The following is a 25,665-nucleotide window of genomic DNA, read 5'->3' as shown; positions in this document are numbered from 1 at the left end:
GACAAGGCTTTTCTGGGATGTCAGCTCAGGTCAGTGTCTGCCACTCATGTTGGTCACTGCAGCTGCCCCTCCATTAGTGCTGACTTGGCCACTTGCCAGGAGGGAGGAGTATTTGTTTTTGGTGCTGGGTGGGCAGGTGGATGTGGAAGGGTCGCTCTAATGGAGTGACTACACTGTTCTCTATCGGTAGATGGTTAATATGGCCTGGTATGATGGGAGGGGGCAAAGAAGGAGAAGAGAGCAGGTGCAGCCCGGGCTGCAGGAAAGCAGGGGCAGGAAGAGAGAGCTGCGGGCGGGGGTGGTAGCAGAGTGAGAGTAGCTGGGGAGACATGGCCTGGTGCAGAGTGTGCATCTGTGGGGGAGGGGTACCAGCTTTGAGAATCCATCCCCAGCATTCTGCATCCCTGGCCCTCAATCGGCTTGGCTCCCGGCAAGAAGCCAGTTTTGTTTTGCTTGGGACTGTCAGGCGGTAGGCTGCCACCCTTTCTGGAGAATCCAAACAAAATGTATTAATAAAGTTGTTGTACACTACCGGTCCTCGACTGGGGCAGGCACGGGTGGGTGCCCTGTAGGATCCCCTGGATAGCTTTCTCCAGACCCCCATGCGCAGACCCCACCTTGGACATACTGAGTCTGGATCTCAGGAGCAGGCTCTGGGGCACAGGACTTGGACAGGCTCTTCAGGGTGTTCTGTGGACTTGTTCAGGCCCCCTTAGACCGGGCTCCTAGGGGGCACATCTCCAGGGAGTTAGTTCACTACCCATCTCGGCAGCTCATTACATCCTTGGCTTTGATATGGTGCCTTCCCCAGAACATGCTGAATCCCTCGTCTGTGTGGGTCCCTCACATATTGAAGTCAACCATCAGGGTTCTGCTCCAGTCTTAATACCCATGTTGTTTCTTGATTAATAGCTATTAAGCCAATCTCTGAAGAGGCCTGAGTTGGCGATATGCTAAGAGAGAAGAGGTAGGAAAAAAAAAAAAAAACAAAAGCAACTCTAGTGTTAGGGTAGAGAAAGGTGTGGTAGAATAGAAGTACTTTCAAATACATTTATACTACTTTTTTTTTTCTGATTTCTTAAAGTAGTGCTTGTTCCCAGTGAAAATTTAAAAACAGTAAAAACCCAAAGGAGAAAAGAAAAACCTTTCTATTCCTACCTGCCAGATACACCCATTGTTAATATTTTGGTGGACATCCTTTTCATTAAACTATAGATTTGTAAACTTGCTTTTATCTCAAAATAGCAATATTATTTTTGGCATTTCATTAATATTCATCTATGCCATCACTGTTGGAAGCTGCCAGGTATCAATCAGTCCCTCAGTGTTGCACACTGGAACTCAATGATGGACATGTTTCAGGAGCTTTGAATTAACCCTTAGTCAAGTAGGACCCAAATGAACTCAGCCTGTCTGCACATGAGTCCTGACCCTGGCTCGTGTGTACTGGCCCACTGGCAGCCAGGTCAGGGTGGTCTTGGCAACTTTTGTGTGTCAGGTTGGTTTGGACCTTGACCTGGAACTGTCCAAGCACTGCCCAGGCCTTGCCTGGACCTAAGACAAAGCTTCTTGAGCTTGAGGTCCCATAACTTTTCTCCTGGATTGAGCATCACCAGCAGACGTGGGAGCTGAAATTCCCGTTGGGGACTGGCTCTTCAGACCTACCAGCACCAGAACAGTTCAAACCTCCGAGGTAACTCTGAGCTTCTGTGGTTGGCTTCCCATGGGACTCTACTACTAATGAGTCCTGTGACCTTGGCAAGGGGATCAACTCAGCCTCAGTTTTTTCCTCTGTGAAGTGGAGAGAATAGCTCCAGCCTCACTCACAAAGTTGGAAGATCAAATGAGACAATGCAGGTAAAAGTGCTTCGTAAACCACAGTGCATCAGGCAAACCTATGTTACACTTGACAATCGACCTCCCGATGTGGTGCAATGAAAAGGTGCTCACTCGAGCTTCTCTTGTTCTCCCAGACAGAGTGGACTCATCGGCTGCATGAGCTTCGGGGTGAAGTCCCTCCTGACTCCGGACAAGGTGGGTCCTAGGGAAGCTTCTGGCAGGGTCAGACCACCTAGGCCAGGGCTGGTACAGGCAGAGGCCTTTGTCTGGAAGCCCTGCGGCGGGGCTTCAGTGAGATGGTGCCCCACTGAGACAGTGCCCCCAGGCCTGATAACAACACTGTTACCGGTGTGACCAAGGGTCTGGGTTCCTGCCTTGGCTCATTCTTGTCAGAGACCAGTTGTTAGGCGGCTCCAAGTCTTCCCAGAAGGCTCTAGGTCTGGTGTCTTCCCTTAAGGACACAGGCAGGTCCCTCAGAGCTCAGAGCACTCTCTGCCCTGGAGGATGAGGGACGGGTGCTTCTCGTGGTCTGTTCCAGGGGTTGCCTTGACGTTGTTTGCCAGGTCTCAGGTTTCTGGGCCTAGCAGGTGCTCAGGGATGGAGTGAGCATCCTCTGTGGAGCTTTTCTTCAGGCTGGGTGAGGACTCTGGGACCTAGAGGCCCCTCCGTCTGGGTGGCCAGACCCTTACGCAGCTCTGCTTGGATGGCGCTCCCCGCATTGGAGGCTTTTGAGCAGGGGAGGGATGTGCACCTCTTGCATATCCCTGGAGATGTCCTGGTGGCCTGCTGCAAGGAGTTGCCAGGTGGCCCTGCCACCCAGCTCTGTGTCCTGGAAGTGAAGTCTGGGGTAGGTGGCTGAGGACCCTTTATCCTACATGTTGGTCCCAACTATCTTGTCTTGACTGCAGTCTTGGCCTTATTCCCTCTTGGGAGAAGATGTCTGCCCCTGGGGACTGCTCAGGGGCCTCAGGATGCCTGCTTTCTGGCCTCTCTCTCCCTCCCTCCCTCCCTCCCTCCCTCCCTTCCTCCCTTCCTTCTGTTCTGTCAACATTTATTGGGCTCCTGCTGTGTACCAGGCACAGTGCTAGGCACATCAAGGAACCTGTGCACAGCCTAGTGGGGGAGGCAAGCCTGTGAGTAGACTTGTTCTCCAGGGACAAGAGGCGTGGGAAGTCGGCAGAGGGGAGGATCATCTCTGCCTGGAGCATCAAGGAGGGCTTCCTGGAGGTGGGAAGCGAGGGTTCGGGGAAGGGAGGCTGGAGTGTGTGTGTCTGCAGAGACGCTGCTCCTGAGGAGGCTGTCCAGCTGCTGCTTTTTGACGGGGACTGGTGGCTGCCTGACCTGTGCCCTCTGTCTCCTCTGAGCATGTCACGCCTTCTCTTGTGACAGGAGACCAGCGGCTGGTACTACCTGCTGGGAGAGGACCTGGGCCGGACCAAGCACCTGAAGGTGGCCAGGCGGAGACTGCGGCCCCTGAGAGGTGCATGCCCACCACCTTCAGTTCTGCCCAGACATGCCGACCCCCAGGGCTCCCCCCACTCCACTGTGTAGTAGCCTCAGTCCCTGTGTTTTGTGGCATGTGTCTCCCTAGGCTGCCATCAGACCCTGGGTCCAGGGACTTCTCACGAGTGCTTGCTAGAATGCAGCCTGCAGGCAGCCTCATGCCCATGACTCCTTTATTTATCTAGCTCATGGAGGGCTGGGCTTTTGGACCTTCCCATGTGGCCATTCCTCAGGGTCCGTGGTCTCAGGATCCCCTCTGGGCTGCCTGGCTGACCTTGGGGCGCCCACCTCTGCAGACAGGCCATGTGGGCCCTGCTGTGGGTCCTGAGGATTCTCCCCTTCTGCTCTGTCTTTCCCATGCACCCATCTGTCTCCTGAGCCCCTGCCTGGCCCGAGCCTGGGCATTCTCACATCCTGGGGGCCAGCAGTGACCTTGTCCTCCACATGGGCCTGGCACCCTGGCCTCATCCTCTGGGTGGTCTGTGGAACGGGCACTTAGATGCCAGCAGAAACTTTCTGACTCTGCTCTGTCACCTTCCAGACCCTTTGTTGAGACTGTTGGGAGGTGAGGACACCGAGAACAGGGAGAAACTCAAGGTAGGTGGGGACAACCTGGGCAGGACTGACGGGCCCTGAGCACTGCTCTGGGCTCTAACCTGCTTCTGGTCAGTCCCTTGGCCCAGGAGACCCCTAAACAGGGCAGCACTCGGTGACTGAGACTCAGATTCACTTGGTGCTTGGAAACTCAGCAAGTTGTGCATTTTTAAGAGGTTATTTCTGGTGCTTTTCTCGGGTTACTCAAGCTTGGGGCAGGAGTGGGGAGAGAGCCGGGCCCCGGCCCCTGGAAATAGAGGAGTCTGGGTTGTACTGACTTTTGGTCTCTTGAAGCCGAGTCCTCCCTTTCCTGCAGGCCCCCTCAGGCCCCTTGCCTCCCCTGCCACTGTGGCCCAATTCCCCTTCCGGTTTGGCCCCCTTGATATCAGGGAGCAGCTGTGAGTCTGAGCCCGAGACCGATGGGTCCTCACTTCATTAGGGCTTTGAAGCTAGAGAGGAACCTTCCTGTAGGGATTTTGGGGAATTCATCCAAATTTGTCCCTTTGCAGGCCATGGCAGGTGATCTCTGCTTTTCTCTAACCACTAAGGGAGGGAGAAACAAGCCCCCAGTGCTGAGTAGCCCCTCGGTTGTTATCTAACATGACCCTCACTCCCACCTCTGAGGTGGTTGTTACTACCCATTTCACAGATGAGTGAGACTTGTAAGGTTCAGAGATGTTAGGTCCCTCTCTGTGGTCACACAGCCAGCAAATATGCCTTCTGGTATGGCTGTCTCCTGCAAGTGGCCTAGTTGGGAAGATACGACAGTGATATTTTCCATGATAATATATGACACTTAGGTGTATTATTAGCTACAAGACATTTCCCCTTTCATTCACTCAAGTCATTCACTCATTCATTCATTAAGTATTTATTGAACATCTACGTGGGCTAGGCCTTGTGCCGGGTGCCAGGATATAGCTGTCAAAGATTCCTGCCCTCACAGAGCGTACAGGCTAGGGCTGCACTGCCCATTATGGCAGCCGCTAGCCACCGGTGGCTACTGAGCATTCGAAATTGTGGCTAGTATGAACGAGGACCTGAATTTTAAATTTTATTTTAAAATTTATATTGCACCTGTGTCTAATCACTACCATATTGGATAGTACAGCATTAGAGTAACTTGCTGGATCTCTGTTTTCCGTGGCTTCATTACAAGTTTAAAAGCTTTCTTCCAGCTTCAGTGGGGGAGCTGCAAAGGCCTTTCTCCCTCTCTGTGTACATGCCGAGCACAGAGAGGACAGTGACCAGGGAGTCTCCCTGGGGATTTGTGAGAAGTGCCCGGACATCGACACTGCAGGTTTCTAGGTGGCCTGGGAGAGTCCTCCTTCGTGCCGGGCTCTGCACACAGGCCCTGACCTCTGGGGCCGTTGTTCTGAGGGCGTTTGATTTTCCTCGGCTTGCACACGCAGAGATGTCCGTAGGGCTCAGCAAGGTGTGGGCGATCGTCAGAGACTTGGTTAGAGCAGGGGGAGAATCTCAAGAGGTGACCTGTTCAACTCCCTCTTCGTGTGCGTGGAGGGATGGAGGCTTAGAAACCTGGGTGGCCTGACCACTGTCACAGTAACGAGAGCTGGGCTGGACCAAGGGACAGTCTCTGGCATGAAGGATGTGAGTGGCTGGGTAGTTTTCCTCAGGGGCTCTGAGGTCGGTGGAAGGGGCTCTAGGCTCACCAGGCGCTGCTCTACAAGGCAGGAATCAAGACTGGGGCTCTGGTCCCAGCTCCACCCCACCCTGCTGTGTGATCTCAACTGCTCAAGGCCCCCACTTCTTCACCAGTAAAAAGAGGATGCTGGATTATCTAGTGATTGGAAATCCCTTCCCAACTTGACTTTATGGTCTGTCATCAGATCCTTCAAGCAGCCCACATACATGGATGAGGAAACTGACTTTTAAGTAGCTTCTGAGTGGCAGGCAAACTCCAGATGTTTTGTATTCCCTGTCTTGACGTGGGATGTCTGTGGGAGCAAAGCATCCTTAGGTTCTTAGGCTGAGTTAGTTCCCTGCGTTTGTACCAGGGATCCTGGGATTTGCAGGGGGAGGCGGCGTTGTTACAGAGTGGGCCGTGTTTTCTGCCTGGGTTCTCCTCCAGCCAGGGGTGTTTGTGAGAACACTGGAATCACAAAGTGGCCCATGGCGGAGAATGCAGCCAGAACAAAGGCGCCCTCTCCCCGCCGGGGCCCGGGGAATACTAACTAGTTGACAGGAATTTTAATATAAAACTCTCCCTCTTCCTTGTCATTCGGAGGTTTCAGGAAGCCTTCGGGCTTATCGTGCAGAGGCACACAGCACAGACAGGGCTTGGGGAGGTGAGAGGTGATTTCCTGCCATTCTTCTGCGGGGCGGGCTTCCCAGGGCGGTCATGCCAGGCTGACAGGGCGCAGTGCGGGCTCCCACTGCTGGGGGGGAGAGCCGGGTTTTCATGGGGCGGCAGTCGAGGCAGGACCCGCAGCCATGAACCGCTTCAATGGGCTCTGCAAGGTGTGTTCGGAGCGCCGCTACCGCCAGGTGGGTGCTTGGCCCCTTGGGGGGCGCATGGGGTGTCATTGGGGGTCAGGGGTGAGGGCTCACCGAGCAGGACTTGTCTTCCCACAAGGCCTTTCTTGCCTCCTCCTGGCCCCTTGCAGGTTCATTGTGATCTGGGGGGGAGGATAGAGGCAGGAACTGGCCCCAAGGTGGCCTTTACCTGCCGCCCCTCTTTAGGGGCAGACGAGGCCAGCTCTTCGCCATCCTAACCACTGACTGGGTGGTGTCCATGGTGAGATTATCTAGTTGATTTTCTGTCATTTTTATTTGGGAGGCGTGTGGGTTAAAAAGAGCATCCCAAGCCTGAGTTTGTAAGTGGCGAGGCTGCTGAGCAGCTGGATTTGTGTTTTTTTGCTAACTTTCCCTACTTCTGATGGGACGGCAGTGCCTGTCCTGTGTTGTGTAGGTGTGATTGTGTTCTAGCGTGTGTTGGTGTGTGCTTGTGAGTGAGGTAGGATGTGTCTGCGTATATGTGCGCACACACGATTTTCCTCCCGGGTGGCTGTGATGCCTTGAAGTGGGTCCGGAGTCCTCTGGCTCCAGAGCCCAACTTCACGGAGAGGGCTTGGCCCTCGGCCTCCAGTCTCAGGACGTGGGGCAGAGTGGGAGTGATGATCCCTTAGCCCCCAAGACTCTTCTGGAACTGTGAGGGACATTTTTTTTTCTTATAAAAAGGGCATGGTGTCAGACAGGGTGAAGGCAAGGGATGTCCAGATTTTGGGAATGTCCAAGCTGATGGGACTCTGGAATGGTTCTGATTTTAAAAGTATAGAAAAATCCCTCTGTGTTTTAATGACCAGCCTGGAATCTGGGTCCTGAACTCCTTCAAACTGGCAGACTTAGGTCTCAGGGAGATGCTCAGAGGGGCCTCCTGCACCGTGAGTGGGACACGTGTGTTCTCTCTCCAGTCCCCAGCTCTCAGGGCCCTCCCGCACTCCTGGAGCCTGCAGAGGCGCCCCTGTGACGCTGGCAACAGGATGGCGGGGTGGTGAGGCACAGAGGGCACTGGATGGGAGGTCGAGAAGTCCTCGGTCACTTGGGACTACAGGCCTGAGGACCGGGACCCTCTGGCAGTCACAGTAGGACCAGGCATGAGTGCGGTCCGGGCCTGGGGCTCTGGGACTCAAGTTCAAGACGGATCCCCTGCTAGAAAGTAGTGCGGGGTTGAGAGCACCAGCTTTGTGCCGGACCCGGGCTCACATCCAGCTCTGCCCTTCTTGAGGTCTGACTCTTGTGCATGGCAGTTTACCTCCCTGAGCCTCAGTCTTCCTGTCAGTGGAATAGGGTGATAATGTGACGATGCTGTGAAAGTAAATGGAATATGTATGAAGTGCCTGGTGCAGGGGTTTCAATAACTATGGCATTTAGGGATTGGGATTGAAGTCTAGCATTACAGAGGGTCGGAAATCAGGCAGGAGGGCAGAAGTGAGATGCTGGCATGGGTGAGATCTGAGAGCAGTAGCAGTTCCTGCACTGGACAGGAAAGAGCAAGAAGCACCCCAGGAAGGATGGCCTCTGCCAGGAGTCGCTGAGGTCCCAGAGATAGGGCAGGGCTGCTTCCCTTGTCTCTTGACCCTGAGACCTGAGGTCAGAGAGGAGGGCTGAGAGCTTACTTGCTTCAGGCCTCAGTTTCCTTCTCTGTAAAATGGGCATACTGAAACTAGCCCTGCATTCCCTCAGGGCTGCAGTGATGATCAGGTTCTTTGGACATTGTCCTCTCAACGTGGTCGTGGTCACGATGGACACAGCATAATTCTGCTTCCTTTATGCAGTCCCACCCCCTCACACTGAGCAGGAGAGGGGCTTGCTTCCCAACACCGTCTCCTCTTCCCCTCTTCCCAGCCCCCAGCTGGCCTGGACTGTTGTCTGGACTGGCTCTGCTTAGCCTGGTGCCCAGGAAGGCAGAGGGGTCTCCTGTCCACAGTCCCACCTGGATGCGGGGAACAGGCTGTTTTCTGGAGCACCCTCCTTCTCTCCAGATTCAGCTTTGGGGCCAGCCCCCAAACTGTTAGCCCTGGGTGCTGGGACTGGTTTTCCAGAGCCGCACCCCAGGCAGGAGGGGCTGTGGCTCTTGGTGGTGTAGGACTGGGGAAGTGCTAGCAAAATGCTCGCATCCCAGCTTCTGCCTGGGTTGAGGGTGGGCTGTGAGGTCCCTAAAATCCCTGCTGGTTGCATGGAGTGGACTGGGCTCCTGTCATCGTCCCTTGGCCTCAGTCTGGGCTTTCCGCGCTCACTCCAGAGTTTGTTTTTCTTTCTTTCTTTCCATTTTTTTTTCTCTTCCTGTCTTAGCTGTGTGTTTTCCCAGAATTCTTATGGGAACAGGGTATTTTCCTGCCCCCCCCGCCCCTTCCCCTTGTCTGTCAGATTTCCTGTTTTACAAACTCGCTTTGAATCCAGGCCCAGGGCTGGTGGGAAGCAGAGCCTCAGGGGCCTCCCCAGCAGCATCCAAGGGCCTGGGTCACCCCAGGCTCCCCGGCCCCCCCTTTCCCATGCCTGGCCTTTGGGACAGCTGGCAGGTGAATGCCGGGCACCCAGCCTGGAAGAGGTAACCCCTAAAGGAAGGAGACAGCAGTCTCCTAACGAGGCGGTGGCCCTTGACCTCTCTCAGGGCTGCTGAGCTGGCTTCTTCCTCAGCCTGCCTGGGGTGCCCTACCCCATGCTGCACCGGGGCCCACGCCACATCCAGGGCGCCAGACCCCTTTTCTGACTTCAACTGCCTTAGTCTGTTGCTCTCATACACCTGCTCTGAGCAGCCTGGAATTGCTCTTTGAGTGGGCAGGGGCTGGGCTTTCTGCACCCCTCCCAAAGCCTAACTGGGGGTGCACAGAGAGGGCATGCAGCAAGGTAGAACTGAACTGAGCTAGCAGACCGCGCCGCCCCCTGCCAGCTTTCCGCTGCTGGTGGGAGGCTGCAGCGCTGTCCTCACTAGCGGAGCAGTTGCTGGTTCCTGCCGTGCTCCAGGCCTGTCATCTAAAGTCAAAGCACAAAGGACTCTTCCCAGCACCATCCTCACGTTTTGCTGTACTGCTTAACATGACCTGCTTTGCTTTCTAGAGATCAGTGTACCCTCATGCTCCTCTGGGAGCCAGAGACCAAGGCCTCATGACCTGGTACCTCAGCAGAGCCTGGCATGCAGTAGGAGCTCAATAATTGCATGTTGCTTTGAAAAGAGCATCCAGGTGGCAGGGCCCTTTCAGGGGACTTCTGAAAGTAGGGGTTGTGCACCTGCCATGCACACAGGCTGCAGCAGGCACAGTGAGGTCATTGGCTAGTTCAGGTTCAGCCAGGAAGCCTATCTGTGCCCTCACTTGCCCCCTCACCCGGGAGCCCTCACTGATACCTTGAGGCCCTGGCAGTGGACGGCCCTGAGACCCCTAGCACGTGTCCCCTGCCCCTTGGCCTGAGGTGGTGAGTGTGTGCATCCCTGTCTTGCCTCCCCTGTGCTCTGGGAGGGCAGCCAACAGGCCAGCTTTGTCTCTGGGCCCTCAGCATGGGGCCAGCCTTGGGCTGACGCTCCATGAACCCCTGGGGAAAGGAGGAGGGGACCGAGCAGGCAGTGGGTCACAGGTGAGGTGGAGACGTGCAGTGCAGTGGGCCCTTGGGTAAAGGGCTAGGCCACATGTCTGCCAGGGCTGAGGAAGGCGAGATTCAGCCTTCCAAGGCTCGGTCTGGGCCCTTCCACATGGGCCTGGCTTACCTCCTGAGCTCCCAGCCTTCCTGCTTGGCCCACAACCCAGTGCTCAAGATGCCTGGGCCAAGATAGGGACAGCGAGGGGCCGGCCAGCCTCCTTCTTGGCTCCAGCAGCCTTGGAGAGGAAGGTGGCTCTGGGGTGGGGACTGTGTTCTTCACGACCTTGGAGCAGAGGCAGCAGCCTCATGGCTTCTGGGAGTAACTGGGCAGGGCTGTGTCCTAGATTACCATCCCGAGGGGGAAGGACGGCTTCGGCTTCACCATCTGCTGCGACTCTCCGGTCCGAGTCCAGGCCGTGGATTCCGGTGAGTGAGTGTCTCGGGTGATGCCAGCCCGAGGCTTTGCAAACAAGATGTTGGAACTGAAAGGGGAGCCCTAAACTGGAGCAAAGTGTCCTGGTTTTTCAAAACGAGAAGAATAATATTTTTAAATGACCACAGATGAAAGTGAGGTCTATGAAAATACACCTACTCTTTTTTTTTTGTTGTTTTTAATCAAAATGAAAATAGATTTTTATATTTTGTTTCCCAATCATTTCAAACAGGAACTAAACCTATATTTTCAGTAATGGCTGCATGGGAAAATGAGAGTCATTTATGAACTCGATTTGGAAGCAGTATTTTATCCTATTCCAGCCTGATTAGCACTTAAAAATAGTCATTCCCTCCCTATTTTTCACAAAGAAAAGACTTCTAGTCACAGAGTGAGCATCCAAAGTGGAGAAGCTGGGACATGGTGATCTGGGTGCCCCCATTGCCTGTGAGCCTGGCAGCAAGGAAGGGTTCTCAAGGGGCGGGAGGCCCTGGGCAGGGAGGGGGGCCTGGCGGGGAGGTGGACAGCAGAGAGAGGTCAGCCAGTACTGGGTATGCGGGCAGGGAGGAAGTGAGGGCAAAGGGGAGCCTCCCTTCAAGGTCCCCGAGAGCCCCCGAGGTTGGCCCCTCATTGACAGGTGAAGAAACAGAGGGGAGCGGTCCTTGTCCAAGGTCACTGGAAGCAAAGGACCCCGGGGCTTTTGAGGGGGGTGTGGGCTTCAGGAGCCCTTGAGTGGCTTTTCTTTGTCCCTGCAGGGGGCCCGGCAGAGCGGGCAGGGCTGCAGCAGCTGGACACGGTGCTGCAGCTGAACGAGAGGCCCGTGGAGCACTGGAAATGCGTGGAGCTGGCACACGAGATCCGGTGACAGGGGCGGCGGGCAGCCCGGGGCCTCGGGCTGGGGCGCACCTCCCCTCCCCTCCCCAGACCTGGGCACACGCCTCGCCCGTCCCTCCTTCCCAGCCGTGAGCAATTCACTTTGCTCCTTGGGGAATCAGTTTCTTGGCCTGAAATTGGAAGGTTCAGGTTCTGAGCGATTTTGGATCCCAGAGCAGACAGCGGGGAAGAAGCTCTCAAACAGACCCTGTGGTTCGTGGTGCAGCTCCAGGGGGTCGCTCTCTACTTTAGCTCATTAGTTCTGCTACCTCAGAGCTAAGCCCTTGGTTTCCTAAGGATGCGTAGATGTTGCGAACGTTTTCAATTGCACAATTAAACAGTTATTCTTTAAATTTTGGGGTCTCCTAAATTTCGACCCTCTGGGTTAAAGCCCTTGTGGCCCATTTTAGGTTTGCTTCTGGAATGACCGGATGAGGGGTTGTACACAGGCCGTGGCTTGCCTGCTCCTCCTTGATAACACTTTGTGTCCAGGAGGCACGTCGCTAGTTGAGTTTGGTCTTCTTTCTCGTTTACTTGGCCTTGGCCTCAGTGTCCTTCCCAGCCTCTGCCAGTCAACTAGAGTCGACCTAAGGGACCCCTTTGCTGTCTCTACTTCAGATGGCCTCTGCATCCCTTCCTGTTCTGGCACTGGGGCTTCCCTGCCCTCTTCCCCTCTCTTCCTCTCTGCCCCCACAGGCCCCTACCATGGCTGACTTTGGTCTCCCCCAGACTCAACTTCCCTTTGTGACTCCCCGCCTCCTCCAACTTCCAGGAGCTGCCCCAGCGAGATCATCCTGCTTGTGTGGCGTATGGTCCCCCAGGTCAAGCCGGGGCCAGATGGCGGGGTCCTGCGGCGGGCGTCCTGCAAGTCGACCCATGACCTCCAGTCGCCCCCCAACAAGCGGGAGAAGAACTGCACCCACGGGGCCCAGGCACGGCCAGAGCAGCGCCACAGCTGTCACCTGGTGTGTGACAGCTCGGATGGGCTGCTGCTCGGTGGCTGGGAGCGCTACACTGAGGTGACCAAGCGCGGGGGCCAGCACACCCTGCCTGCACTGTCCCGTGCCACTGCCCCCGCCGACCCCAACTACATCATCCTGGCCCCGCTGAACCCTGGGAGCCAGGTATGGACAGCTGGTTCAGGGGAGGTGAAGGGCATGGGTCCCTGAGTGAGGCCAGGAAGATGCGAAGACTCAAAGTTGTGTTGTGAGGAGCCTGCCAGGGGCTTGGAGTGGGGAGCAGGGAAGTGGACTATGTGTTAGCTCCAGCCTCTATAGGGCTGTCCTGTTGGGCTGTCCCCGGCAGAGACAGCAGGTGGGTCTTTGTGGCCTCAGGGCACAGATCCAGGACCATGGGAGGTCACACGGTAGAAGATTTCACCTCAAAAGAAGGAAGAGCTTTCTGCCAGTCTGCACTTATCCTCAGCGGAATGGGCTGCGTGGTAGGCAGCAAGGCCGTCGTAGGAGCTGTAAGATGGAGTAATGGAATGTCAGCGTGTGTGCCCCAAAATATCGGTCCCAGGAGATACTCTGGGAAGAAAGTTTCTTGATGTCAAATGAGTTTGAGAAACACCTTATACTCTCTTCCTCTTCTGGGAGATTCCCAATGCATATTAGCCTATTTGAGGCTCTGAGGGCATCTGCAGTGAAGAAGGTGGTTTACCCTTGTTTAACCGAGCATTTCTCAAACTCCCCTGACGGTGCACCCTTTGTGGCGGAGTTGTTAGCGTCCCAAGTGCCAGTGTTTCACAGAACACACTTCAAGGGGTTAGACTTGATGACAGCTAAAGCCTCGTTCAACTCGAACATTCTAGATTCTGTGATCCCTCCAGGCCCCCCTCTCAGCTCGTTAGCGGGACTGCTGTTTTGCCCTCGTGCCCTGAGGTGCTCCCCTCCTGTCCCCAGGCCAGGACTGAGCAGCCTGCCTGGTGGTCTGCCCCGTTCCTGGGGCTGAGGTAGTTCTATGTCTTTCCCTCGCAGCTGCTGCGGCCTGTGTACCAGGAGGATGCCATCCCCGAAGGTGAGTCTCTCCTCTGCTGCTGTGCCCTCTGAGCCCCGGAGAGATGGCGAGGTTAGCTGCGAGGCTGGGCCCCACCTCCTCCTCTGAGTTGGGAGACCTTCCCAACAGAGTCAAGATCCCCCCCCCCATTTTGACACAGAGTCTGTCTCCTCTTGGGACCTTTTTCTTCCTCACTGAACCAGTGTCTTTCTTCCTTGGACCCTGAACTAAGGAGGAAGAGAGGGCATCTTCCCAGAGCAGTCTAACAGATGGTGTTCAGGACTCAGGCATTCAGCTGAGATTCAACCAACGTTACTGAGCAACCAATATATGTAAGGTGCTGTAGGCACTGTGGTCAGGCCAGCTCGGAAGGGAGGCACGGAACTTGGAGCTGGGAGGTTCCAAATTGGAGTTGTATGAGTTTGAGCAACTCATGTCCCCTCACTGAGCCTCAGTTTCTTTATCTATAAAACGGGGCTGATAATTCCCACTTCAGAGGGTGTTGGGAGGATTGAAGGAGATAATGGTTTTGAGTGGCAGCCTATTTGCTGAGTGATGTTACACAGAAGTTAGCTGTCTTTGAAGTGCACAGATGGCTCTGCTGTTTGAAGGGATTTTTCTCCTTTGTCCTTCAAATCCTGACCTTAGTTTTTAAGGGCCAGGGAGAGAAGCTGGGCTCAAAACCAGTTCCTTCTCCCAGGAAACCTGAGGTATCAGTGTTGCTGCTGGAGTTGGCTGGGCATTCCTTTAGGCCCTCTCTGCGCTGGCCTGAGTCTAGCTGGCTGGAGTCCAGGTGGTATCTGGAAGGTTGAGACCAACCTTGCCTGGTGGTCCATGGTGCTGACCTTGGGTATGCTTGAGCCCTTCCTTCTTTGACCTCCTTCTTTGTGAATGGCCTTTTCCCAACCACTTGCAGACTTGCTTCCTTGCTGTCCCCCTCTGTCAGTAGCATGAAGACGACGCTTGCTTAGAGCAGGTGCCCTTTGGAGGGAAAAGGGCTCCCATCAGGCTCAGAGTTGCAGATGGAAGCCATCTTTGTTCTCTCCAGGCTGGGGCATTTGGGTGTTAGGGCTTGGTCTGTTGGAAATGAATCTGTGTTCCTTCCGGAGAAAAGTCTGATGGAGATTCAACACTGAGTTTTAAAAAAGCTTTTAGTTGCCGCATCAGGTTAGAGTGGAGATGTCACTGCTAAATGGTGACCCCATTAAGGGCAGGGCCTAGGCCTGCTCACCTCCGTGTGTCTGATGCTGGTCCCAGGGTCTGACAGACAGCAGGTACGCAACAGAATTTTATTGGAGTGACTGACTGAAGGGGAGTGACTCTGGTTGCCTCCAAGGTTTGCAGACTGCTCATGGGAGAAGGGAGCTGGAGAGATGTGTGGGTTGAGGCAGGCTGGTGTGGTTCCTTTTCGGCCGAGAGATGCCTCTTGGTGTCCTCCCCTCTGTCCACGTTTTGGTTCCCCTCTGAGAATACAGTACTTAGTAAACCAAGAAGGGCAGAGTCACGCAGGCTGTGGGAGAGGGACAAGCGAGGAAATGATGCTGCTGTTAATAACAGTGGTAACTTTTGAATGCGTTATATTAAGAACTTGACCTGACTTCATTCATTCCTTTTTTAAAATTTATTTATTTATTTAATATTTATTTTTGGCTGTGTTGGGTCTTCGTTTCTTTGCGAGGGCTTTCTCCAGTTGCGGCGAGCAGGGGCCACTCTTCATCGCGGTGCGCGGGCCTCTCACTGATGTGGCCTCTCCCGTTGCGGAGCACCGGCTCTGGACGCGCAGGCTCAGCGGCCATGGCTCACGGGCCCAGCCGCTCCGCGGCATGTGGGATCTTCCCGGACCGGGGCACGAACCCGTGTCCCCTGCACTGGCAGGTGGATTCCTAACCACTGCGCCACCAGAGGAGCCCTGACTTCATCTATTCTTCACGATGATAATTATTTTGGTATCCAAGGACATCTTTGCTCTTTACCAGGGATCAAATATTCCTAGCTCCTGGTCCGTGGGTTCAGAGGAAGGGGTGGAATTCAGGGTACAGATCTTCCCTTAAACGCACTCAGGGTTCTCCAGAGGCTAAAGCTGTCGCCAGGGTGACGACTTCTGTCTCCTCCTCTGGCTGGGCTGCTCGGCCTCCTTGCAGGAGGGTGGGTGGGTTGAGCCAACCTGAATAGAATGGGGTCTGGTGCCCTTCTGGGGCCTGTGGTGCCTGCCCGCCTGTCGTCGGCGTGATCTCCAGGGCTGCGGGTGCCCTTGGCATTGTCCCTTGCCCTGTGAAAGCAGCCCAGCCTCAGATTCGCCACGGCCGGGGGACGGATGGCTGCCAAGGCTCACCTCGGAAGCCGGAGCAAAGCCGAGTAATTACTGTTTGGTCAGTGAAGCAGGTGTTTAAGGGGTGATATGGGGGTTTAGACCAGAGGGTGTAAGCGGTAGCAGGTGGGAAGTTAAGGAGTTTGCCGTCGCAGAGCTCAGTAGCTGGGTTATAACTTGGACTGTTTTTTAAAAAAAATACTTCAAAAAATCAGTTTTGGAAAATCAAGCCCACTTGCTACACACTATCCAGGGTATGTGGAGATGGGGCACGAGGGCATGCCACATAGGTTGGGTTGATTCCGCTTTGTACCAGTTACTGACCAGATGACCTTGGGCAAGTCCCTCAGTCACTCCAGGCCTCAGTTGCCTTGTCTATAAAATGGGGCTGCTTCCCACCTGAAGGCAAAGGTGTATGTCAAGTGGCTTATTCATGACTCTCTAGGCCCAAGGCAAAGATTCTGTGACAGCCCTATGCAGCTGGGCTAGGGCAGGGAAGAAGTGGATTCCTTTAAAGGTCAGACTGGGGGCGGGCAAAGAAGTGGATTCCTTTAAAGGTCAGACTGGGGGCGGGCAGATTTGGGCATTAGCAAACAGCCCCCTTTGTTAAGTTTGGTCTACTTTGCTTTGCTTGTCGGTCCTGTGTGGTTTTGCCTTCTCTGGTCTAGGCTCGGTTGTGTTAAATTAGACTGTCTAGTTCCAGACTGACCCTTTGATCCCCGTTCGTGGTAAAGCTTGTGGCGCAGCAGCCCTGTCCTAATGCCAGCCCTGACGGGTGGATTATTTGTTGGCTTGGGTTTATAATCCTCGTGCCCTCACACCCTGGTACCATTCACCAAACCCTTTCCCATCGGGTCTCTCGTGTGCGCCCTCACCTGCCCTGGGGCAGGCAAGGCAGCAGTCTGTATTATCTCTGCTTTGCAGTGGAGAAAACTCTGGCTCAGAGGGGGAAGGAACCTGGTCAGGGTTATTACACAGCCAGTCTCGGAGGAGGCCAGTGCTCAAGTTCAGGTGTCTTGTCCAACTCAAATCCAGTGCAGAGCTTGAGAGCCAGGATGGGTTCTTTCAGCAAAGGGGCCAGTGCCTGGCAGCACAGAGCCCTCTGGGGCGGACGTCCAGGGCCAGAGCAGACGAGGAGCTGGGTAGGTACTTCCATGCATCTGCCCCCCGCCCCTGTCCTGGGCGCACGCTCTTTTTACTCTTCTCTAAGTGACTCCCTGAAGAAGCAGGAAGTGGTTTAGGTTATTATGGTTCGAGTGCTGCCCCAGGATACTGCTGTGATCAGTGGTCACTTGTGTGTGTGGGTTGACTTGTTTTTCTTACCCTGCTCGGTGAGAAGGGGCATGGGGTGGGTAGAGGAGGAAAGTGTGAAACCTTCCGAACTGAGTTTTTCCCCTGAGGCTGTGGACCACGCGTTGGTGGGGAGCTTCCCCGAGATGTAGTTGGGGTCAGGCCACCTGTTCACCCCCAGGCTGCCAGGACTGGGGGTGGCGGAAGGAGACCTGGGCCCCCGTGGACTGCACATTCAGGTCAGGGAGGGCTGATCAGTTGCCCACCTGACAGCAGGGACCCTCGGAGGGGGCCCAGGTGTGTGCAGAGTCTGAATGCCCTGGAGTTTATCTCCTACCTGCTTGTGTCCAAGAATTCCTGACTTTTTAGCTACTCTGTGTTTTGCTCTTCTGCCCATTGGATGAGACATGATAAAGATCTGTATGCCACCCCTTGTTCAGTATGAGGGTGTGTGTCCTGCTGTGGCACCTTATAGAGGGACTCCCTGCAGCTCTCTGCTCTCTTTCCTGGGGGTGATTCATTCTCTCTCTCTCTCTCTCTCTCTCTCTCTCTCTCTCTTCTCTCTCTCTCTCTCCCCCTTTTCTGATGAGAATAATTTGTGAGTTGATAGCCAAGCCGGGGAATACCTCCTGGCTGCGATGAAGCCTAGGATTCCCAGAGTCCCTGGAGTATCTGATTAACTCGCTTTCCCAAGTGGAGAAATCACAACAACAAAACCACAATAAGTTAGCAGCTCACTTTTACCGCGCACTTACCAGGTCCCAGGCATTATTCTAGGGGCTTTACTTGGAGTGTCTCATTTAATCCTCACAGCAACCCCATGAGCTTGGTACTATAATTGCAGTGAGGAAACCAAGACTCTGAGGGGCGAAGTGAGTTTCTGGTGGTCACCAAGCTGGGTAGCAGAGGAGTGGGATTTGGGTGCAGCCCTCTGGCTCAGAACGGGTGCTCTTCCCCGGGAACTGGAGTGGCAGGTGCCACTCCCTATTCCGGACTGACTCAGTGAGCCAGGCCGCTCCAGCTCCCTTGGCTAGTAGAAGGCAGACACCCATACATCCTGAGAAAGCCCACTGTCTCTGCTATCACTGCAGAGACATGACCTCCAGTCCCTTTGTTCAAGGGACCTGGGAGGCAATGAAACGGGCCAGCAGTGTTGGGTGTGCGCAGGGAGCAGTGGGGATGGGGACAAGGGGGACCACACGTGCTCTGCCACCCAGGACGCTCCATCTGATTGCTTGTTTGACGTGGGACTGTGGGCCCGGTGAGGTCAGATCTTCTGATTTTTCGAATCTGAGAGATTTTCTGATTTTTAAATGTACGAGGCCAAACCGATAGGTCTGGTTCAGGTCCTGGTGACCTGAACCTGTCCTTGCCCTGGAGTTGTGGGTTTACACGGTAGTATCTCTCACAGAGTGTGAGGAGATTCCTTCTGAGGCCTCCCTGTCCTCTCAGCACCTTGCTCAGGGCCCGGCGCATGGTAGCCGCTGTTGTTAATGGCTGTTAATGGACTGAGACCATGTTCCCTGTTTCGGCAGAGGCCTGCCTCTGCAGGGGGCGTAGAAATGCCTCACGGTCCCCCATCTCTGTTCCACAGAATCAGGGAGTCCCAGCAAAGGGAAGTCTTACACGGGCCTGGGGAAGAAGTGTCGGCTGATGAAGACGGTGCAGACCATGAAGGGCCATGGGAACTACCAGAATTGCCCGGTCATGAGGCCGCATGCCCCACACTCAAGCTATGGCACCTACGTCACCCTGGCCCCCAAGGTCCTGGTGTTCCCCATCTTTGTTCAGGTGAGCTGATGACCGACCCCAAGGGCTCCCTCTGGAGGAGGTGAGAAAGAATAGGGTCCTTCACCCCGGGACTCAGAGATGGTTCCTCGTTCCAGGTCTGAGGACCCCCTTTTGGGAAAGACAAATAGCTTTAGGGGCTCAGGATTCCGGGGGTTATACTGAGGGAGCAGAGGTTTCCAGGAGGAGGAACAGGAGAGTGGGGGCAGGGAAGCTCGGCGACAAGCGGGTCCCCCCTCCCCCTCCCCTCCCCTCCCCTCCCCTCCCCCTCCCCTCCCCTCCCCTCCCCCTCCCCCTCCCCTCCCCTCCCCTCCCCCTCCCCTCCCCTCCCCTCCCCCTCCCCTCCCCTCCCCCTCCCCCTCCCCTCCCCTCCCCCTCCCCTCCCCTCCCCTCCTCTCCCCCTCCCCCTCCCCTCCCCTCCCCCTCCCCTTCCCCCTCCCCCTCCCCTCCCCTCCCCCTCCCCTCCCCTCCCCCTCCCCTCCCCCTCCCCCTCCCCTCCCCTCCCCCTCCCCTTCCCTTCCCCTCCCCTCCCCTCCCCTTCCCCCTCCCCTCCCCTCCCCTTCCCCCTCCCCTCCCCTCCCCTCCCCCCTCCCCTCCCCCTCCCCTCCCCCTCCCCCTCCCCCTCCCCCTCCCCCTCCCCTCCCCTTTCTCTGGGGCCATTGCAGACACGCTACAGCTGCTGGTTGTATTGTCACAGGGCCTGTGTGCTGAGGGTTCTGCTTCCTGGCTCCTCCAGTGCTTTGTTGTTTGGAGATGACCAAGGGAGAGAGCCTCGAGGTCTGGCATCTTGTCTGGCCATCAGACATCTTAGCAAACATGTCTGGCCAGTACTAGCTGGTGGCCTGAGATTATTTAGATCTCCCTTCCCCTGCTTTTCTCTCTTTTTCCTTCTCTTCCTCCCCATTTCCAAACCTTTATTTATTCTATCACCCAGATATAACCAATGTGAGCATTTAGATATCTTTCTTGTGCATATACATATTTTTAAAAAAACCCAGACAGATCTTATTGTACATTTTATATCCTGTTGCCTTTTTTAAACAAGAATTGCAGCATGAACATTTCCTACATCATTAAATACTCTTTGAGACTGTGTCTTGTAGCGATTGGACACTACTATGTGGATGTACCATATTTATTTAAGCAGTTCTCTATTCTATTCAGACACTTGTGTTATGTCTACTCTTTTGCTATTGTAAATAACTCTGTGATGAAGATCCTCATGCGTGAATTGCCTCTCAGATTATTTTCCTTGGGGGAGATTCCAAGAAGCAAAATGACTGGGCTATGGGTCATAAACATCTTAAAGGCTCTTGATGCGTATTTTGACAAATTGCTTTCCAGAGACACTCTTAGTTTATCCTCTCATCAGCAACCTAGAGGGGACATGGCCCCAAGAGCTTCATTTCTGACCATGCCTGCCTTCTCTGGTCTCCCTGGCGACCCATTCCAGGCCTGTCACTGGCCAGTGGATCTTAGAACTCATACGTTTATAGGACGCTCACAACGCAACTCTGGCAGGTGATGCGCCTCTCCCCAGACAACTCTGTGGGCAGGGTCTGCCCTTTGCCTTTCTCTTGGTCTCTTCTCTTTCTCGGGATGTAACCACAAAGGTCTTGGAATCCACGGAACTTATTTTTTATTTTTAAATTTTTACAAAAAAAATTAAAAATTAGTTTTTAAAAGTTATAAAAAACTTTTGAGTTGTAAAATATATAAACCAAAAATGGCATAACACTTAAATGCAGAGTTTAACGGGTAATTACAAAGCGGATATCGACTAAGAGAAAGGACTAGACCATTGCCACCACTCCAGAGGCTGTGTATCTCTCCTCCTGATTACGATGCCCCCTCCCCCCGAGACATACCCACTAGCATGAGTTTATGATAATCATTTCCTAGCTTTTCTTTAGCTTTACCACCTATATGTGCTTTCCTAAATGACTTCTTTTTGAATATTGCTTAATGAAACCATATCTCATATCTTCTTTGGGCCTTGCTTCTTTTGCCTCACGTTACTTGTAAGATCCATCTTGGTTGTTGTGAGTGGTTGACCTTTGTTTCGTTATCGTTCTTCCAGCACCTTGCTTGGTGTCAGGTGCCCAGAAGCCATGTTATAAATGTGCATTCACGAGGATAAGCCCTGCTGGGTAGTCCAGGGCTGAGGGAGGTTGCTTCAGGCTGTGCGGGGGCAGGGCTCCACCGTGGGTATGGGGCAGGGTCATGTGGTGGGGTGAGAGGTTTGGCTGACTTGGTCCCTGGGAACTGACAGCTGAGAAGGACTCAGTTAACTCAAGTGTGTTATGAATGTAGAGCAGGGACTGGCCTGGCCTTGAAGGGACTCAGGTGACCAAATCCGGCATGAGGCTCTCAGAATACTGCCAGAGGCGTCCTGAGAGCCTGGGCCTGACAGCATGAACAGGACAGATGGGGGAATGTGGGGGCCGGGAGCGCCCAGGAGCTCGGTGCAGTGGGGGAGCTGGGGCGGGCTCGGGTGGTAGGGTCGGGGGCAGGGAGGATGGCAAAGGCCGACCATGTGGTTGGACTCCTGCAGCTGGTGTGTGAGGGCGGGTGGGGAAGGTAGCAGCAGCAGTTCCGCCCAGGATGAGCGTCTCTGTCTTTCTGTTTCTGTCTGTGTATGAGGGGGTGTGTGGGCTCTTGGGGTGTTGGGGCAGGGCTAGCGGTCTTCAGTCTTCTGTGGCTGGCTTTGGCAGGCTGCCTCCCCCTCCCCTTCCCCTCCCCTCCCTCCCCTCCCCCTCCAATCCCTTCCCTCCCCCTCCCCCTCCCCTCCCTCCCCCCCTTCCCTCCCCTCCCCTTCCCTTCACCTCCCCCTCCCCTCCCTTCCCCTCCCCCTCCCCTCCCCCTCCCTCTCCCCCCGCATTGCCACCAGGCTTCTTTGAACTGTCCTCTTTGTTTTCAGCCTTTAGATCTCTGTAACCCTGCCCGGACCCTCCTGTTGTCGGAGGAGCTGCTGCTGTATGAGGGGAGAAACAAGGCTGCCGAGGTAAGACACTCACATTTCCTGGGTGGGGTTTCTGGTGGGCTTCATCGGCCATCCTCCAGGCCCCTAACTTTCCTCTCTTCCTGATGGTCTCAGAATTGTACAATTGGGGTAGAAAAGACCGGAAAAGGCCTCCATGCCCTCTTTACCAAATGGCTACCCAGCTTTTGTTGGTATATTCCCAGTGATAGGGAACTTGCCACCTCTCAAAGCCACAGAGTGCATCTTTGATGGTTACAGAGCTTTCCCAACACCTAATGACGTTCCACTGTTTCTCCCATCTTCCTCTAAGGAGCAGGAGAGATGGCATTTCACCCCAGCTGTGATGAATGACTTTGTGGGTGAGAAGATAAAGCTGTTAGCCAAAGAGAATTTTAGAAGAGCACCCGTTACCTGGGTTTTTGGGTGTATATTAACCCAAATCCAAAATCTTCTTCTGAGGGATAAGTCTGTGATCTCTCTTTGGGCTCTAGCTCTGCCAACAGAGACCTGGGTGTGTAGGTCATGCTGCTTTTCCTGGGAGCTGGCCCCGGCTTATCTCTAACTGGGGGGATTTCACTCGCCCACACCATCCCCAGAGCTGGCCAGGTTCCGGCTCAGTCTCATGAGTTTAAATCTACTTGGGAACAGAAGTTGGAGCTCTGGGGTCTGACTGGGCTACCTGGGAGCCTTGAGGAGAGGGTAGGGGGCTTGCCTCCAATCAGGCCCTGATTCAGAGCTGGCAGTGTGGCTTGGCTGGGTTGAGTGACAGCTTGGGGTGGTGGAAAGATCAGGAAACTTGGAGGCAGAAGGCATGTAGCCAGCTCTTGCTCCGCGGCTGGTTCACTTACAACTTCTTCCTTCTTCCTCAGTCTTCCCATCGGAACAGTGGGGTGTGTGTGTGTTTGAGGCAGCAAGGGCAGGGTCTGAGGTCAGCTGATCTCTAAGGGCCCTTTCAGCCTCAGCATTCCGGGACATTTTGTGTAGTCGTGACTAAAGCAGGCTGCTTTTGTTTTGTTTGTGGAACAAGCAGACCAGAACTCATATTTTCCAAATGAGCGTTGTCTTTCAGGGGCGCTCCCTGGGGAGACTGCAGGATTATTTCTACCACACTGGCATTGCTTACCACATTTCTGGACCTCCTCTTCGGGAACTTTCTTAAGAACCTTGGCATAACTTCTGAATTGCCTCTGTGGGAGTAAAACTTCATCTGTTGCGGGGGATTTGGGTTTTAGGAACGAGAAGTCCTTTGGAGCTATGCTTGGTGAATAAGTGTGTGGTGGAGCTCAGTCAGGTAGCCAAAAGGTCAGAAACTGAGGTGTGTGGCTATAAACCCACAAGACTCAGAAGGAGGCGGTTAGGAATGGCAGCCACTGTGGGGTACATTCATATGTCTCAAGGTGCTCTTTTCTTCCCCTACTCACTCACCATTAAACCTGCAAACCTTGAGCACTTCTTATTTATCCTCACTGTGCAAGTTTTCCATTCTTGATCCCAGTTAACTCTCACAGCTTCCCGAGGAGAGGCACGTTTGCCCCTACTCAGTAGATGAGGAAACTGAGGCTCGAGTGAGATTTACTAGGACCTGAGGGTCTCAAGACTCCTAAGAGATGGAGCCATGATTAGCACTTGGGATCTCTCTGGCTCAGCAGTTCTTTCCAGGATCCCATGCTGGCTCTGGTGTGTTTGTTTAAAAACAAACTAACAAACATAAGCTGAAGCCAGGGCCTGATGATAGTTAAAATCTGTCCAAAAGCTCTTTGCCTAGTGGGCCTTTGGAGCCCTAGAACTAAGAGACCCCTTTTGACGGTTGAAAGAAATGATTTGAACACAAGGAAAAATAATACATTTCTTTTTCTTGAAATATGATAGGAAGCAAATATGTGGCTGTTAGTAGCCTGTCGTGTTATTCAGGCCAAAAATATAAACCAATTCAAGAGGGGTTTGGCGAAGTTCAGAGAATCGCATCGTGGCTGGGCCCTCAGGAGCCGTCCATTCTAATTGCTTCCCTGTAACTTTCCAGCTGATTGTTCTCCATCCAGCCTCTTCTTGAGTCTGCTGAGGGAGCCCTCCCTGCAGTGGTTCTATTACCAGAGAGCCCTAAATTGTAGAAAGTTGCTCGACAGAAATCTTTGTTCATGGAATGTTCCCCCTTGGCTTGGTGTCCCTTCTCTTCTCTGGGCATGCTCCGTGAGCTGATCCAATCCCACACCGTGAACTGCCCTCATCACACGCCCTCCCAGAAGTCACCAACTTGATTAACGTGCCCTGAGATCAAATCAGCGTTTTGGTACAGACTCATTTCTACATTCAAAGAATGGTTACTGAGCATCTACGATGGAGCCAGGCCCTGTGCTGGAGGTTCCAGGAGTCCTATGGGGCACAAGAGAGACATGCCCTCACTTTACACACTGACTCATTAAGTTTACCGTTTGCTGGGTCACCAAGGCCTTTGCTGCAAACCCTGCCCTCAGGCAAGATTCCTCCGAGGAAGCTTGGTTAGGACCACGTGGGATTAGTGGTGCTTCAAGTCTCAAGGATTTCCTAACCAAGCGATTCCTTGACTCTTGAGCCTTTGGGAAAACAAATGTGTCCTTGGAACAAGTGTGGGGAAGACAGCTGGCGGCCCCCAGGGCCTGCTGTGGGAAGCAGAAGGTAACTGGGCTGTGGAGATGGGCGTCACTGCACTGCAGGCTGCTGTGGCTCTGCGGGGAGCAAGGCCTGCAGGGTGCTGGTGAGACGGGAGAGGGGCCCACCTGCCCTCCTCTGGCACCCTCGCCTCTCTGCCCTGTCTCCCGCTGTGCAGCAGCTCTGTCCTTTCCCTGACCCGGCTTTTGGGGAAATTCTTCGTTCAGGCCTTAATCACTTCCTGTCTAGACCACATTCTCAGCTCTGGGAATCTGGGCCAGAGCAGCGACCTGGGTCTTTTCTCACCTTGCTGGTACCTCTTCTCCACTTGCCATCCATCCAGCCCTCTCTGGGCCTGCGTTGTTTTTTGAATTTTTAGGCTCCTGACAGACTATCTCCTCTGACCCTTCCCCTGCCAGCTTCCCTGTGGGTCCAGAGACCACTTCCTGGTTTCCACTGAGTGGGTCAGGGGACCCTGAGGGTTTGTCTTGTGCTTGCCTAGTGTAGAGCTTTCTCCTTTCCACTCACTGGACGTTGAAGTCTTCTCCTCAGACAACCAACCCCTAAACTCCTTCTGAACTCTGAGATCATTTTCTTCCCTTCCCTTAACTTCATGTTTCTGTCTCCTTTGTGCCTCTTTTTTGGTCCCTGCTTGGATTCTTTCACATTCAGGGACAGGACAACTGTAGGCACATTGCTACCTCACCATATTGTGAGAGCTTTGCGGTCATCCAGACCTGGGCAATGGTCTCTGGCTGTGTAGCCTTGGGCAGGTCACTTAACCTCTCGGTGCTGTAGGGTCCTCACCTATACATGAGGGCAATGATGTTAGTTACAAGTGAGGATCCACTGAGCAGAAAGTAAGTGCTCAGTAAATGGAGGCTTCTGTGGACTATGTTGGGTCAGGGCTGTGACGGGAAGGGGTTTGGAGAGAGTCACTGCCAGGATGCCTTCCAGCCCAGGGTTCAGGAGCCCTTGTGTTTGGTCCCCGTTAGATAAGCCAGAGCCCCTGAATGCCTCCTGCTCAAGAATGCCCCCTACCGTCTCTGTGGCCCAGATTCCCTCAAACCTCTGTGTGCCACGTAGTCCTTTGAAAAACATTTATGTATTTTTAAATTATAAAAGTAACAGATTCTCATTGCAAACTAATGCAAATTAAACAGAAACGTATAAAGTCAAGTCCCATTCCCCACAGTGAAGACTGTGATGAGTATTTTAGACGTTAAAAAATGTATAAATACAGACAGGTTTACAGTTTGGTTTTACGAAGTTGGATTATACGCTAGCTATTTTTTGGACCTTGCACTATTTTGATTTATGATGGACAGATTTCCA

General features: G+C 54.0%; 1 protein-coding gene across 3 annotated transcripts in view; it reads left to right on the top strand.

Annotated features, from left to right (window-relative positions):
* RGS3 (regulator of G protein signaling 3) overlaps positions 1–25,665 on the top strand; it is a 108,595-nt gene that overhangs the window by 5,978 nt on the left and 76,952 nt on the right. For 2 of the 3 annotated variants that reach the window (XM_060014280.1, XM_060014283.1), the window contains exons 1-7: positions 6,371–6,444; positions 10,377–10,458; positions 11,221–11,326; positions 12,111–12,462; positions 13,318–13,357; positions 18,529–18,725; positions 21,643–21,726. In XM_060014280.1, coding sequence (XP_059870263.1) covers positions 6,391–6,444; positions 10,377–10,458; positions 11,221–11,326; positions 12,111–12,462; positions 13,318–13,357; positions 18,529–18,725; positions 21,643–21,726 — 915 coding nt within the window. In that variant the 5' untranslated portion in view covers positions 6,371–6,390. Of the gene's footprint in view, positions 1–1,973; positions 2,035–3,228; positions 3,320–3,883; positions 3,940–6,370; positions 6,445–10,376; positions 10,459–11,220; positions 11,327–12,110; positions 12,463–13,317; positions 13,358–18,528; positions 18,726–21,642; positions 21,727–25,665 lie in introns of those variants that run through there. The other variant, XM_069540756.1, reaches the window with a different exon arrangement.

The sequence above is a fragment of the Delphinus delphis genome, chromosome 6 (genome assembly GCF_949987515.2).
Source record: "Delphinus delphis chromosome 6, mDelDel1.2, whole genome shotgun sequence".
Classification (NCBI taxonomy): domain Eukaryota; kingdom Metazoa; phylum Chordata; class Mammalia; order Artiodactyla; family Delphinidae; genus Delphinus; species Delphinus delphis.
This window is presented reverse-complemented; position numbering and strand designations above follow the sequence as displayed.